This window comes from Aulonocara stuartgranti (assembly GCF_965226115.1).
Source record: "Aulonocara stuartgranti genome assembly, chromosome: 7".
NCBI lineage: Eukaryota > Metazoa > Chordata > Actinopteri > Cichliformes > Cichlidae > Aulonocara > Aulonocara stuartgranti.
The window spans coordinates 6,391,013-6,407,549 of record NC_138945.1 but is presented as its reverse complement, the minus strand read 5'-3'; the positions used below and the strand labels follow the sequence as shown (position 1 = coordinate 6,407,549).

The following is a 16,537-nucleotide window of genomic DNA, read 5'->3' as shown; positions in this document are numbered from 1 at the left end:
GGTGTCGCATCACTGAGTTTGATATGGTGTTTGACTTTGTCAGTGTGTCCAAAGTCCAATTCGTTCTGAGAGAAGACATTTGGCATGTCGTTTAACATGTTTGTAACTCGCTCCTTCCATTCAGTGGGTAAGGGCGAATCTCCAAAATCAAAGCTCAGTTCTGAGGAAGACTTAGCTTGAAATTTAGAGCAGTCTGGTTCTCTGACAGTTTGCTCTTTGTGTAGCACTTGCAAGATAGCATTAACATCTGCCAAAGGTGTTTTGGGGGGTATGACAATGTCATGGTTGGTTTCATTTCTCACTACGACAGGGAGAAGACACTGACGTTTGCGTGGTAAAGTGACTGCAATTGCTGAAACTAGCAAGCCATTTGGTAGTGAAGAGGCTGAAGGATGTTCAAGGACAACATCTCTTTGCATGTTCACGGGATTTACATTGACAGAGGCCTCCAGGACAACAGTCTGTCCTGCAGGAACGACTGCAGGCATCTTACCTGTCAGTTTTGCACAACCAAGGCTACCAGAGTTAAAGTTTCTTTGTCGCATCTCAAGTATTTGGAGAACTGCTTGATACCCATTAAACAAAGGCTGAAAGGGTGAAAGCTTCTGGTAATTAGCATAGAGGGCATCAAGGGTGTTTGTGCCTATGAGTACCTGCTCATGGGCTGTAGAGCGGAGATGGGGGATAACCAAGGCCAGAGTGTGAACATCAATATCAGAGCCTACAAACTCTTTAGGAAAGGTGATGGTAAGCTCAACATATCCTAAGTAAGGGACAGACTGGCCATTGGCACCCTCCACTTCAAGCAACTCATTTAAGGGATGAATGGTCAGATCTGCAAGATGTTCTTCATAAAAAGACTGGGGTACAGTTGTGACTTGTGAACCCGTGTCCAAAAGACAGTTTGTGTCTCTTCCTGCAATAGTTACTTGAGCTGTGGTCTTAGTTCCTACAAGGCCATGTGGAAATTTTGATCCTTCCACTTTAACGTTTTTAATGGCAGGTTTCAGGATTTTGGGACTGACATTGCAAGACTCCACTCCCATATGTCCCTCTATGGGAGTAGGCTTCAGTTTAAATGTGCCTCACTTCGAGAAGCATTAGAGGCTTCCCAAGCAGCCTGTTTTTCTTTCAGCTGTCTTTTCTTAGCTGCTACAAGGGAAGGGTTTGGCGCTTTATCACAAACTGAGACGACATGGCCATCCTCCCCACACTGGAAACAGTACCATGGACGTGGTCTACTGTTAGCTTTAAATGTGGAGGGATGCTGACTGGCCACTTTTGGTTTCACACCGTGGGTGTCAGGTGTGACGGACCTCGCTTTTTGCTGCTTAGGTTGTTTCGTCTTATGATTCTCAGATACAAGACTGTTAAGCTGAATGCTGAGGTCAGCAACTTGTTGCTTTAGCGTCTCAAGATCAGATTTGTCCACCAGATTATTGGTGGTGTGAGCGAGTTGCACGTGTGACGTGGCGTGCTGCTTTCTAGAGTTTTGGGCAGACTTAGCATGACTAAAATGCTGCCTCATGCGGCTCAGTTTTGCAGCCTGTTTATCTTCTTCTGTCCTAAGAAGAAGCAGCAGCTCTGCAAAGGAAGGTGGGTTTTCTTTCTTTTGTTCTAGCTGAAGATCGATTATTAGTGCATTCTCCCAACAACCTCGAATGAACTGCTTTAAGAGCTGTTGGTTAAAATCATGAGCGGACACACCACCACGTCTCATGGCTCTACTTAATGCAGTGTGCAGCCTCTGCAGGAAAACAGAAGCTCTCTCTCCATCATTTTGAAATGTGCTCATGAACCTAGCATGCAGCTCATCACCATCTTCGACTGTTCCGTAGGCAGAGTCAAGCAACTCAAGATAAGCAGAGGGTCTAGACTGTGGACTCAGATGTTTAATCATCTCGGAAGCAGGAGGAAGCAGACTGTCAAGTATACGATGTGTGCAGTGCAGATCAGACACAGAAGGGTCTCTAATAAGGATTTCAACACTAGCTCGCCACGTATCATAATCTGCCTCATGGCTAGGACGTGGGCTCTTGCCCGAATAAGCCCTGAGTCTACCAGATGATGCGAACTGGGGTGAGCTCTCATTGCTGCGCACTACATGCTCAACAACTACTCGCTGAACAGCAGTTGGATTAACATCAATTATGGGGCTAGAAGCGGCCCCAGAAGAAGCTGGAAGAGTCTGTGAGGGGCTGAAATCAGTCAGGTTTTCACTGAAATTGGGAGAGGTAAGAGATTTACTTGCGTTATTTGGTGATGTCAAAACTGTGGAGTCTAGAGGTACACCTGATTGAGGGTCCTCAGAAAATGAAACGTCTCCCTTGCTGGTTAAGTCTTTCTGTGGAAGTGGGCTCTGTACAGTTGAGGATTCTGGACCAGTTTGAGATGACTGGGAAATAGCACTTCCTGCTGATGAAACCAGATTTTTAAGTTCTTCCTTTAACATCTCCTCTAATGAATTTCCACTCAGTTTGGCAATTTCACGGAGCTGTTCCATGTACATTTTAGTGGCTTTGTTTCTGGCATCAAGGGAGTAAACACTTCCTAAGGCCTTTAACTCATACACAATGCCTGCTTGGGTTGTACTTGGAAGCCGCAGAGGTAACAGTGGCTCCAATGTGTGCATGGCAGTCTCATGTGTAAACTCGATGATCATGTGCTTATGGTAATCTGACTCAGGATCGTCTAGACGAAAGTAACGGTTGATGGAACCATATTTTTGGAGGAAAGTGGACACTTCCTCATCAGTCTCTGATCCTGTGATCCCACTAACAACTACAGAATTGGGAATTCTGACGGATTCACTTAGCACAACATCCATTTTCTCTCTAGAAGTTATAGCTCAGATTAAGCACTTTTAAACACCACACACAAATTGTCTAGCACTTAAACACACACAACCATGCTCCTGGCTGGCTCGCCAAAGCTCTCACTGTAACACAGTAAGGGGAATTGTTGAAAAGAATATATCAATGGGCCAATAGGCTCGACTATAGGAGCACAGGGGTGTGTTCAAATGAGACACAGAGACAAGAATGTAACTCAAAAGAACCAGCCAACTTTAGTGACATAAACCATAAGGTTGACAAGCACAGGTTAAAGACACTTTACAATGGTAGAAAGGAAACTTACAAAAATTAAAAGAAAAGTAAAACACAAACTACTAAAGCAATGACTTGGCCAAGTGTTATTTTTGGTTTTCAATGTCCGGGTTTCAATGCTCGGGTGCACCCTAGTAACCTGACTCCTTAACTCTTATAGAAACAGATTACACAAATCCAATGTACATTCAAATGAAAATCTCACACTCTTTTCACATGTGGAGAATGCTCTACACAACAGCTCATTATTTAAAGTCCCAAATAAAAAATGTCCAAGGGGTAAAGTCCAAAAAATTCCCAGGGTGTGAAAGAAAATAGGGATGAAAGAATGTCAGTCAGTGGTCTTATGTATAACCAGCTGTGCGTGAAAGTGTGAGTGACACAGTCCTACCACACCGCAAGGTGCAGCAGATCATCAAGTGGAAAAGAAGCGAATCTCAGTCTCTCTAAGTCCAGGTGGGAAGGCTCGCCATCTATTTCACTGGAGGAATCCACCTCAGGAACAATTCAGCATACAAAAAAAACCTGACCTGTCAACAGACAGGGTCAGAAGAGCAATTCAAATATTAATTATGCTGTTCTAGCTATAATTCACAACTTAGGATTTTGTTTAAATCACATTCGACATAAATTTGCAAAAATAAAACATTTCTCTTACACAAACTGCATTAAACCAAGTAAAGTCAGTGCATATGCATATATGTCACATAGTCGACAATTATTAATCAAACAATTGAGATTAATTCAGTTTCTCAACAATAAAATGTGAAACAGACATGAACTAACTGAGACATACAACATGTGCTCACCGATCTCAGCGCATCACGGCCGAAGACAATGGCATAGTGTCTCTCGGTCGGAAAATGCAGGGCTCTAAATAACGTAACAGGACATGTTTTCTCTTTAATAACCGTAATACGACATGAAGGAAAAATAAACATAAGTTGCGCTTCAAGTGTTACCTTACTTCTGGAAGCAGATTGAGATGAACTTCCAGGCAGTTGATAGCAACCAGAGCTAACAAAGGCTAACAGTTTAGCTCCACGCGGTACTTTTTAAAGTCACCAGAAAAATGCAGCGTTTGCCTGTTTACTCACTGCGGCTACTTCTAACATGAAAGTTAGCTGATAACCAGTGAACTTATGTGCAACACAGTTGGTTGCAACTTATATCTAATACTTTTTTCCAGCTCAAAAGCTTCAGTCTCTCTTTTCTCCTGCCAGCACGCGACTACCTCCACACATAGCAGCAAACACAGAGCACGTAGGTGGGACATACAGCGGCAGACTGCTCTCCCATTGGTCAAAACATACTGGGACCTGTGCATTTCGATTGGTTGGGCAGGCTGTCCATCTCTCCTCATATCAGTCCTTAAAGTGGTACCCTCATTGTATGTGGGTTACATTTATCTCATATTTGGGAAATTCTGGGTTAGAACAGATAATGGATGGGTATCCCAACAAAAAGCAACATTGGTGCCACAAATGAGGCTGGGGAAGAATGCCTTACAAAATCTGTAAGCTTGTAAAGGTTGTAAACTTCAAAACTGATGCATTTATACATGATATTCAATCAAAGCATTTAAGCCTGACGCTGTCCCACAATGAAGGAGATGCAGAAATCACTTTAGCATTACACAAAATCATTATTTTTCTTAATGTGATGTTCTCTGTAGTGCAGCATCAGTGGAAAACAGCCTCAGAAAGTACATCCATCCATCCATCCATTCGCTACCGCTTATCCTTTTCAGGGTCGTGGGGGGTGCTGGAGCCCATCCCAGCTGTCATAGGGCGAGAGGCGGGGTACACCCTGGACAGGTCGCCAGTCTGTCGCAGGGCTAACACACAAGGACAGACAACCATTCGCACTCACATTCACACCTAGTGGCAATTTGGATTATCCAATTAACCTATCCCCACAAACTGCATGTCTTTGGACGGTGGGAGGAAGCCGGAGTACCCGGAGAGAACCCACACAAACATGGGGAGAACATGCAAACTCCACACAGAAAGACCCCGGCCTGATGGTGGAATTGAACTCAGGACCTTCTTGCTGTGCAGCAACAGTGCTAACCACCGTGCCACCGTGCTGCCCTGCTGTATATTTCCACTACACATGTATAGTTCCATACATACTGGGTAAAACACACAAACACACTGTCTGTCGTAATTATGTTTCATTGAGTCTGATCGTACCTGTTTGATCTTCTTTTATCTGTGCAGTGATACGATCAGTGATCACTTGTCAGTGCTTTGGTGGTGCTGATGGTGTGTGTGTGTGTGTGTGCCTGCACTCTACAGTGTTCTATCCTTATTAAAGACATCATGACACAATGATGAATGCCTCTCCAAGAGAGCTGAGATAACAGATTTTGCTGCTTGGCCTTGAGGCCAAGAGGTTACAAATGACATTTCAACTAACTTTATACAAGAGAAGCCCATAGTCCTCAGCTTTGAGGGTTGTTTTTTTTTTTACTTAATTCAACTTTTTTCAATTTGCTTTCAGTAGTAGATACACTGGATTTCATCAAGTATTTTAATTTGATAAATAGATCTCATTTGTCTCTGATGCCTATCTGGAACCATCCACGGTTTCAATGTGGAAAGCCTGTGTCCTACATTATAGTGGGGCAAGTCATCATATAATCTGAAAAGATCAAATTGCATCGGAGTTTAATTTAAAAGCAAAGCTTTTAACCCTAAATTGTTGCTTAATGACAGCAATCATTAAATAATGTCACAATGCTTTTTAGGATTTTAGTGAGGTTTGTTTTAGACATTTTCCAGTATAAAATATTAAAGAAGGTTTTTAAACTTTTTTACATTTAGATACATAGTCTCCATCCTTCCCAGGTTATTCAATATTAAGTATCTGTCAAACAAAAGCATCACATTTCAATTAGACACACATAAATTAAATAAATTAAATAATTGCTGTCAATCCATGACAGTAATCTAGTGCTGTGCTTGTGCAGCTTAGCTCTGGAGCCCATTTAATTAAAACTTTCAGATACTGTCTTATTTCGCGGTGTAATCTTCATACGCTTTATCCAAAGCACACTCTGTGTTGAATCACCTACTAATTATATTCACGGTATTTAGGGATTCACTGTAGCTGACTCGCTAGCAGCATAGCCTCTTCACCTGTCCTTTCTGCACCTGCATGTGCAGTGCAGAGCAGCTCCCTGAGTCCTACTCATACAGAGGTCAATTATCTTGGTAATAGTTGTACATCTTCACTCTATACGACTCTGGATACTGTGGGTCTGCTGAAAAAGAAAGCCTTGAATCAGAAGTACTTGATGTGGTATAACTCTCAAATGTGGACCTTAAAGCAGATAACTCATAAGCTGGAGAGTAAATGGCATCTCACAAATTTAGAAGATTTTCATTTAGACTGGAAACATAGTTTGTTGCTCTACAAAAATACCCTCTGTGAAGCCAGAACCTCTTGTTATTCATCCCTGATTGAAGGAAATAAGAATCCTGGGTTATTCTTCATCACTGTAATGAGGCTTGCAAAAACTCAGAGCTATGTTGAGCCAAGAATTTCTTTAATCATAACGAGTAATGACTTTATGAATTTCATCACAAATAATTTTTTTTTAAATTACTCATAACCATCTCACAGACATAAATGGCACTAGTGAAGGTTATAAATTATCTTCTTGTGGCTTCTGACAGTGGACTCATCTCTTTCCTCGTCCTGCTAAAACCTCAGTGCAGTGACAGGGACTAGAAAGAGAGGTTCCTCTTCATTGACTCCCTGTCAAATGCAGTTTTAAAACTCTTCTCATCACATACAAAGTCTTGAATAATCAGGCCCCATCTTATCCTAAATTGTACTGTATCACCCTAGTCCAGTACTTTGCTCTCAGACTGTTGTTTTACTTGTGGTTCCTACATGGGAGGCAGAGCCTTCAGCTTCCAGACCTGTTTTCTGTGGGACCAGCTCCCAGTTTGGATTCAGGAGACACCTTCTCAACTTTTAATATTAGGCTTACAACTTTCCTTATTGATATTTGTAAATTTAGAGATTCTTCCCTTACTTACGCTGCATTGGGCCTAGGCTGCAAGAGGCGTCCTATAATGCAATCAGTGTTTCTTTTTTACTCACCTTTTTTGTTCACTCACTATGTGTTTATCCCAAAAGGTTGATTCTGTTCATCTGCATTTAATCGTTGGTCATTATTTATCTGGCTCTCTTCCACAGCGTGTCTTTGTCCTATCTTCTTCCCTTCACCCCAACCAATTGCGGCAGACGGCTGACCCTCTCTGAGCCTGTTCTGCCTGAGGTTTCTTCCTGTTTAAAGGGAGTTTTTCCTTCCCACTGTCGCCAATACGCTTTGTCACAGGGGGTCAAATGATTTGGGGGGGTTTTCTCTAGTTTTTTTTGGATTATTGTAGGTCCTTTTCTTTACACTATAAAGCGCCCTGAGGCAACTGTTGGGATTTAGTGCTATATAAATACAATTGAAATGAATTGAATTAAATAAAGAAAATGCTTTCTATGTGCAGAAAAAAAGCTTTGTAAAATGATTAGAAATTCTATTACACACTTGAGCATGATATCAAGAGCTTTTTTAGAATCTTTATGGTCCATTAGAGGAAATGACTTCCACACTCTAAGATCAGTGCAATTTTCATATTTAATACACCCTTTTGGCCTATACTTCCTGCATTAGAACCTTATTACCTTCATGCAAGTCTTATTTAGGCAGGCAGATTGACTAGACAAGACAGATGCAGTGGCTACAGGACTTTTTACACAAAGGAGATATTTTACACTCTCGTATTAACTTATAGTCAGGAGACAAAGGAACTCATTTCATACTACTACTCTGCTGAATTCTTCTGACTTCACTGGTAAAACTTGCATAACCACATTTAATGTAAATACTTAATGAGATTAAACTGCTTCTTGCTATTCTACAGTATTAAGAAAAACATGTTCCAGAGGACCAGACTAGGACATTTTACACCAATACTCTCTCCTGAAAAGCTTTGTTTCACTGCAGGAATGTTTCTGGCTAGCATACAAGCAGGCTGTTTTCATTCTGAGAGGCTGATGAGTTGTTCGGACTCCACATCTTGGTCAAAGCTTTGCTACAGACGTCAGACATCCGTCAGATAGCTTATAAAGCAGAGTACCTCCAGATGGGCTCTATCACAGGCAATACCGTTTAATTTAACTATTTCCAGCTCTACTCTGAGTTAGGTAATACTCCCTAGGTATGAACACATGCACACATATTTGGCATGCAGATACAACATGTCAATTATAATTGCATGCAAGTTCAGTACAAGTTTATTTTGTCCAGCTCAATTCTGTGTGTCATCTATTATTTAAACACACACCCACGCGTACATTTGTTCTCCCAAAAAGCTGTCATTGATGATATCGGTTAAATAAAAGCAGAAATTAAAGTTACTCAGAGTTGCTTTATATGTCAGACAGAATAAAATGAGGGCTGTAAAATGTCATAAAGGAACAAGATAAATTTTAAAAAAGGGAAATGGATCAAAATATCATCTAACTTAAACTTCTTGCTTCAGCTGAGTCCAAACTACACATTTAATATGAGCCCTAAAACCCACACCCCGCCGCATTTCCATAATCCCTCATACTTTTCTCCATACTATAATAAAACTTGACGAGATGGAAGAAAAGTGCGGTGATGAGAAGAGTGACAAGTTTACCAAGTAGCTTAAGGCGCAAAGATACTTTGGCGTCACCTGCTGGACGGAACAAGCTGCCTCCCGGTTTAACTGACTGGCTTCCATAAATAATTAGAAAGCGGTTGTGGTTAGTGTGTTTGTAGATGCAAGGGGAGATGAATTGGTGCTTTACACGAACTAGATGTGTGAGGGGGAAAGATGGAATAAAACAGTGAAATAAATTATGATGAGAATGACGCAATTGAAACGATCACTTACGCATTTTTACGGTTCATTGTTGTCTGACGGTCAAGCTTCAGAGACTTTAATGTTGTGTTTATGTGTCACATGTGTCATTCATATTAAACTACAGGCAAATGGACAAATACACAAAGTACATGAAAGAAGCAAATGATATCGCTCACATTGGGCCAATGTGGATAAAATGCGCATAGCATTTCAGGAAAAAGACTCACAGGTCTGTTCCTGCTTCACTTTGCAAGTAACTAGACTTTTACGGTTGTAACGACTTCCTGGTGTCTTTAAGAGTGTTTAAAATCTGTTTTTACATTAGACCACCAGGCAAAACATTTGTAATTTCCCCCACGAGAACCACACAGACTGAGTGTTACTGTGCGTATTTCAGGCGAACGGGGGAAGGAGGGTGGGAGGTAAACGGTCCTCATTAAGCTACCGTTTGGACTTTCCCTCAAGTCCTTCAAGTCTGCTTTCAGTCTCTCTATCAGCACCACTGACTGATTTAGGAACAGCAGCAGCGGCAGCAGCTCTTCATTCACTCTCCCCTCTCAGGACCGCTTTACCGTGGTGCGCCCCAGACGCGCGCTCTCCTCACTTCAGGATGGACTCGTCTCCTTCTCTTCACCTTTACCACTGACTGTGACGCTGCCGTAGTTCAGTGGGAGTTCCCGGGGGAGGGGGCAGGAACTGTTCTTCTGTCCGCTGTTTCGCCTTTCCCCTGCTGGGTTGTGTATTGTTTTGATTGAACTGCCAGCGTACGCTCCATCTCCGGGCTGCAGTTCCGAGATGGGGATGTATCTGCATCTGCTGCTTTTGCAGTACTATTTCGTCTCGAGTTTTGTGTGCAACGCCATCGCGTTCGTGGAGGAGCCCTTCGGAGGGAGGTCGGACGGGTACTGCGGGCGGATCCTCCGGGCGCAGACCCACGGGACCCGGAGGGATGGGCACCATGAGTTCAGGCTCAGAGTGGAGGGAGACCCGGATACCTACCGGCCTGGCAGCACTTACAGAGGTAGAGTTGGCTTGTTTTGACACTTTGCGCAATTAGCGCGCAATCCTCAGAAAATTTAGCAAGTGGATTGTTTGCCAAGTTGAAACAGAGGCACGTGTACTTTTCAATTTCTGCTGTGTTTCACTTCCAAAACCACAACTATGTGTAATCACATGTTCTCACTGGCATCAAGGTAATAACCACAGCAATCACATTTTATTAGAAAATTGTAGCCTGAAGGACGCAATTTTCCAAACCCAGTCTGCTTCCTCTGGCCCCTTCTGGGAGAGTACTGGTTTGATAAGGATACTTAGAGTTATAATGTCTGACCTATATTCACTTCCTCTTCTCTCGTTGCCAGGAAATGGACGCAAACACACACTAACATACAAGTATCCACAGGAAGACTCACACAGATCTGGCTCCAATTAAGCTGACCCCTACAAATTTAAACTCCTCCTATCAGATGAATATGAGCACGTTTCAAAAAAGGCCTCTTTGGCCTGTGGCACAGAGATTGTTGATGAGTTTAGAAGAATCACTAATCAATTGTAATCACAATTCACTGGCATGTTTTAAGTACAAAGCTTCTTTTTTTTCTAAAAATTGAAATGAGTCCAGTGGAAGAGTGTTGGATGTGACCTGATGTGCTGCAGTTTTGCTGCAGGCATTTAAAACACGGATTGAAAAAAAAGGTCACCTTGTTTTAAAATCTCCCTGCTGTGATCATACCCCTGATCATGCAATGTTTTTGGCTGTGACACCACATTTCAGCAATCCATGTCTAAATTTGAATCAGCTATCAGGGTCCTATGAAGGACACCACCAAAGAAGAAATATCCCCCAGCCTTCATGGTGCTTAAGTAGGAAATAAGTTGACTAAAAAAACCAAACAGATAAAGCTGATAATATTGACACTTCTCCTCAGCGCCAGGAGCAAATTTAAGACAAATAGTATGAAAGTCAAGGTAAGGCTGAGCCAAATAAAATTTCACCCACATCTCATTATCTGGCTCCTGTTCCTGACCTGTTCCCCACACAAAACTCCAAAAAGATTTATAGTTTTATAGTCTTTTTTTATTCTGCTGTGAGATGCTAAACTAGTATTTATATCCCTCACTCTTCCACATCAGTCCAATACTCAAAGGAGTGCTGCTTTCACATGTTTCCCTGGGTGACCCTCTGTAACAGCAAGACCCTGATGTAACAATGTAAACGCCTCTTTTGTGTTATTGTTGAGTTTCAATGCACACATCTTTTACAGTGGTCCTCCTGGCAACCAGCCCTGCTTATTTCAGAGGCTTCACTCTCATCGCACTGAAAGAGGGCAGAGAGGGCACCACAGATGACGACTACACCGGCCAGTTCCAGGTAAGGCTAAGCAGGTGTGGAGAGAAGGAGGAAGGAGGTGGGATCGCTGCATACCGAATGTGCTCTTTGCTCCTTGGGAAAGTTCCCAAAAGATGAACTCATTTGTATGCTTTAATGCACATGGGAGTCGACTTAGCTGCTCCCTGCTGTCTTCTGGTACGGAGGTTAAAGGAGGTATTGCTGACAGATGCAACACAGCTTCCCTGGATGAAGCTAGAAAGCTGTTGTGGTGGAAAAAGAAAGAGATTCTTGCTACCGCTTTGGTGCAGCTCTTTCAGGGTGAGGCAGACATGGCATCATTCCCTGCTAAATAGCAGATATTTCTTTCAGCGGAAGAAGGGGAAGGCAGAGGAGGAGAGAAAGAGGCATATAGGGACGGAGAGAAAAGAGATAAACAAGGAGAGTTAAGAGAGCGAGATGTGAAATGTTTGGTTCAGTAGTAACACAACTCCCACTGAGCGGCAGAGAGCTCCTGAAGAGAGGGCCAGACTTCCTCAATTACCTCCTGCTCAGTGTAAACAGGAACACACATCTGTAGCTGTGTTTCAACATGCTGATCCTAACCAGACTCTTACCAAACATGAGCGAGAGGCCGCTTTCATGTAACCATGGGTTTAAAGAGAGGACTGAGAAGGTTTAACCACTTGTTTTAGCCAGTGAGTGTCAGTTATTTATCAATCTCTTTGTCCTAAACCACAAGCTTCCATTTCAATCATGCTAGGAACATCTGTGTTTGCTGGACCTCCATGGCTTTGGTTAAACAGCTTAGTGGAAACCCGATGATCCCAGTAGAAAGAGTGAAAGTTGGAATCTGGACAGCCAATCATTAATGAACTTTCCCACGTTTGAAGCAGTTATCTTAAATCCGTAACACTGTGCGGAACGACTTCTCTCTCTTTTTTTCAGCATTTGTCTTATTTACTTCAAAACACACTAATTAAAGACACCCCGAGGAGAGTTTGACCACAAGGAGAGCAATGTTTTTAAAAGTGGCTTTTTTTTTTTTAGCTGCTATCAGACGGTGACTGAAATGAAAACAAGTATGTGGGTGGTGCAATGCTTATTCCTGCTGCTGGTTTCACACTACAAAATCAAACCATTAGAATATTGTGACTCCTGACCACTCCACCACCACCGCCTCCATCTGCCCATCAGGCCTAATCACCAGAGAGTTTTCTGTTTTTTAGGCACAAGCTGACAAACTAGCTCATGTATGTAATTAGATTACTACAGCCTTTAACTGTTATTTATGCAGCCTAACAGGCTGAAAGAGCCTCGAAAGTTAGTAGAACTAAAGACCTTCACAAGTAAAATTAAAACAGTAAGTTTCAGGCAAGTGCTATGACTTAACACAGTTTGCCTTAACTTGTTCCGCTGATATTCATCCACTACCAATTATGGTACGCTGAATCAGTCACCGCTTTCTCTGCTCTGGCAGCGGTGTATATGAAAACTGAGTCAGCAAAAGCTTGACCTATGTTGTTCTGGTTTTGACACACACAGTATGCCTTATGGTGGGCTATCGGTTGTTAACCCCCCTACAGAGGTGGGTCTAACAGCTTCTCTGGTGGAATCCCAGCTTCTCATTCTGTTGAACTTGGAAAACAGAGGTCTGTTGGTTGTGCTCTTTTTAAAAATGTATTTAAGTTTCACATTCAAATGCATTTTTTTGGAAAATTTTGTTTCTGTGATTGAATTTCTAGTATTTACTGACAGCTTTATTGTACATTAACATTTGTCATTGCAATGAATAAGCAAATCAGCGACACAGGCGACCAAATGTGCTAATAAAGATGGATGTATGCGAGGCAGTCTTTAAACTTCCTAAACATCACTAAGGGCTACATAATGCTTCAGCTAAATACAGTGTTTAGGATTGTTATAATAATCTTAACGCTGTCTGCTATCTCAGTAGCTTTGCCTGAATCACAATCCAAAATAATTCTTATGAATTGGGATATAATTAAATTAAATACAATTTTATTTATACAGTGTCAAATCACAACAACAGTCGCCTCAAGGCGCTTTATATTGTAAAGCAATCATATGACCCCCTATGAGCAAGCACTTTGGCGACAGTGGGAAGAAACCTTTGGCAGAACCAGGCTCAGGGAGGGGCGGGGCCATCTGCCGCGACGAGTTGGGGTTAGCATCTTGGTGCAGCCCCTTAGTTCACTCTTTGTCTGAAACGAGCCGTATTTGCCGTTCTTCATTTAAAGACACTCACTTTTTCCAGCTTGCCTCACTTCAACACCCAAAAAAGTTCACATCAAACAACAACAAAAGACGGTTTCAAGTTGAACTTTACTTGAATAACGGTCAGGAAATCCTTGCCTGTTTATTTTCTAAGAAAAAAAATCCTTCACCTTACCTTTACTTTATATTTTCCACCTGTTTGTCCAAGCCTCACCTGCGGTGTTTCTGCACCCCATCAGTGGGGCTGGCCCTGACAAAAGGATTCAAGAGAAGAAAAAAAACACCTTTATTTCTTATACTGCAGATGCACTTCAAGGTGCTAAAAAATACAAATAATTAAACCTAGACATAAAAATTTCACTTATCAGTTCATCCCCCACATGCAACCTGGGTTCTTGGTTGCACACTGCACACTGTGGTGGGTCCCAAACACAGGTGATTCTGAACATTATTCCATTTGTATTTCTATATTTTTTATAGACAAACTTTAAATGTACTTTTAAATAAATCCATGTTGTGACATTAGTTTTCTTTTAAAGCATCTTTTTAAAGAAATGCATAAAAATGTCCAGGCTTTGCTGAAATATCCGTTTTTTCCAACATTCTTCAGGTGAATTGTTAATTCACAGTCATTTGTTCTGCCCGCAGAGACTAAAAGAGAGGGAGAGATTGAACTGATACTTAATATATTTGTTTACTGGTTCATTGGTTCATTTACTGGGGTGCTTTTGCTCTGGTAATTCTATATAGTGTGAAGTCTCACATGCCTGTCTTTGCCTCCTGCAGCAGAGTTGCCTCTAGGTTTGTTCTCCAACTTCTCAAACAAGAACATTTTTAATGAACATTCTTTGCAAATGATAAATGACAAACAGCAGCCAGAGGATAAACAACAACACACACCCCCAAAAAAGTCATCCATTGAACATTGAACACGAAAGAGAAAAACACCAACTGTTGAAACTAGCTGTGTGCTGGTCTGAAAAATTGAGTTCTTGAGGATGAAAGTGTTGTGAAAACCTCTTAAGGCAGAAAAAGTAAACTTTATAAATGTGGATTTTTCTTTCTAGCTCACTGTAGGAAAACAAAGATTCCAGAAACACCCCACATTGTTTGGTCGCTCCCAATAGGATCTTGGTTTTGTCTGAATTCAGATGAAGGACATTCGGTGACATCTAATTCAGTTGGGCAGTCATGCAGTTCAGCTAACTAGCTTTTTGGTTTAAACAGTTCAAACTTCTGTGTGATTTCTGCTCCTTGCACCTCCCTGTCTCAACCTCAGAGTCCCAGCAGAGTCTGGAGTGAAGCTGATACCAGGGAGTAGGCAGAGAGCAGAAACTGGAACAGTGTGGGCTGAGCTTGAACTGAATTAAAGTTGACAATCTGCCTTTGCAATCTGTTTGATACATATTGGTAGAATCCATCAGATTCTCTTTGTTCTCTAATTGACAGTTGTGATTTCCACTTTTCCCAAAAATGTGGGAAATGATTAAGGACCAATGAGATAAGCTCTTGTCAAAACCTTGTCAAGACTGCTTGGTTTGGAAAAGTTCTGAAAAGTTAATGTGGGGGTTGAAAAACGGATACCTAGCATAGTTCACTTGATTATCGAAATGCAAACTTTACTTTGGATTCACTTGGTAACAGAAACAAGTTATTAAGATGACTTCATTCATTAAATACGCTGTCCTTTGTGTCCCATTTTATAATAGTGGGTCGATAAGAGAAGATGCAGCATGACAGTGAGTCTGGCTTTTTATCTAAATGACCTAAATCCATCAAGCCAGGCTTCTCTTTATCATTGAGGTTTACATAATAATACTTGAAATGAGTTATGCACAACAATGCCTGAAACTTTATTTTCCTCAAGTTAATTATGCTGCTAGTTCTGCAAAGTCATGATTGTTATTGCACATAGAAAGAGAAGCCAAATGAACACAGTTGTGTTTCCCTGTATGGCTGTTCTCTCTCCTTGCTCTCCGGTGCTCCGTTGTCTCTGGCAGCTGTCCTGGAATGTGCCCGCCTGCTGCTTCACTAAAACACCACAACTGAGAGCTGCTGCTCATAGTTTTTTTGCTTAAGCAATAATCTTCTCTTTGTCCCCATTACTACCATTAAAAGACTTCTGCCTTAATGTGTCAGACCTTGGAGAACATGTGCTGCCAGTGTGCATCTGTGAGGGAGACTCGGTATCGCACTCACCCGGCACTCATTGTCTGCTCTGAAATGTGTGCCTTTGTGCTTATACATGCGCTGAATGGGCATACGGGTATAAGAGTGGGACTGCGTGTGTGTTTTTCCCAGCCCTCCTTGTGTTACTGTGGGACGTGGGTCATATTTATCTAGGCCAGCAACGTGTTATTGCTCAGGGAGACAAACGGAGCTTGTTTGGATAAGCGAAGCGTTGAGCAGACGGGAGATATTATCTTCTTCTTTTTTTCTTGCACAGATTATCCGGGGTTCTGAGTTTAGCTGGGGATAAACAAACTCAATCCGTTTAAAGCCATAGGCTTGAGACAGAGGCAATTACACAAGCCAAGTAGAACTTGGAGAGCTATAAAGAAAAGGGTGTGAAGGATGTGTGCAGGGTTGGAATGATGGTGACCTGATATGTAGTGTAATCACCCTCTAAAGTAATCCTGCAGTAATTATTGCTTCTGTTAGCACCCAAAGCCCAAGCACCGCCTCTAACAGCCCGTCTCTGTTTTCTGATGGGCAGAAGATTACAAGGACAACTGTGTGCTTATTGACTTCAAGGAACTTCCAAGAGTTTACACAACTTCTATTTATTATGCCTGGCAAGCTGGTTGCTTCAGATGCTTGAGGTTTGCATAAATAATGCGCGCTGCTCTGATTAAGACTTATTAAATACATTATGCATCAAGACAATGAGTACAGGCCTCTTTGATTCTTTGGGGATTCAGTTCTAGCTCTTCGAGTGTCTGACAAAATGAATTCTC

General features: G+C 41.9%; 1 protein-coding gene and 1 long non-coding RNA gene across 2 annotated transcripts in view; one reads left to right on the top strand and one right to left on the bottom strand.

The window, feature by feature from the left end:
* Positions 1–3,044: 3,044 nt before the first annotated feature.
* Positions 3,045–4,187, bottom strand: LOC309710756. The gene is made up of 2 exons (XR_014277794.1): positions 3,917–4,187; positions 3,045–3,637 (listed from the first exon to the last, which is right to left on the bottom strand). It is a non-coding gene; the product is annotated as an uncharacterized lncRNA (long non-coding RNA).
* A 5,192-nt stretch (positions 4,188–9,379) lies between these two features.
* The window catches only part of spon1b (spondin 1b), a 121,211-nt gene continuing 114,053 nt past the window's right edge, over positions 9,380–16,537 (top strand). Inside the window, exons 1-2 of the mRNA XM_082538584.1 lie at positions 9,380–10,034; positions 11,278–11,384. Coding sequence (XP_082394710.1) covers positions 9,809–10,034; positions 11,278–11,384 — 333 coding nt within the window. The 5' untranslated portion in view covers positions 9,380–9,808. The remainder of the gene's footprint in view (positions 10,035–11,277; positions 11,385–16,537) is intronic.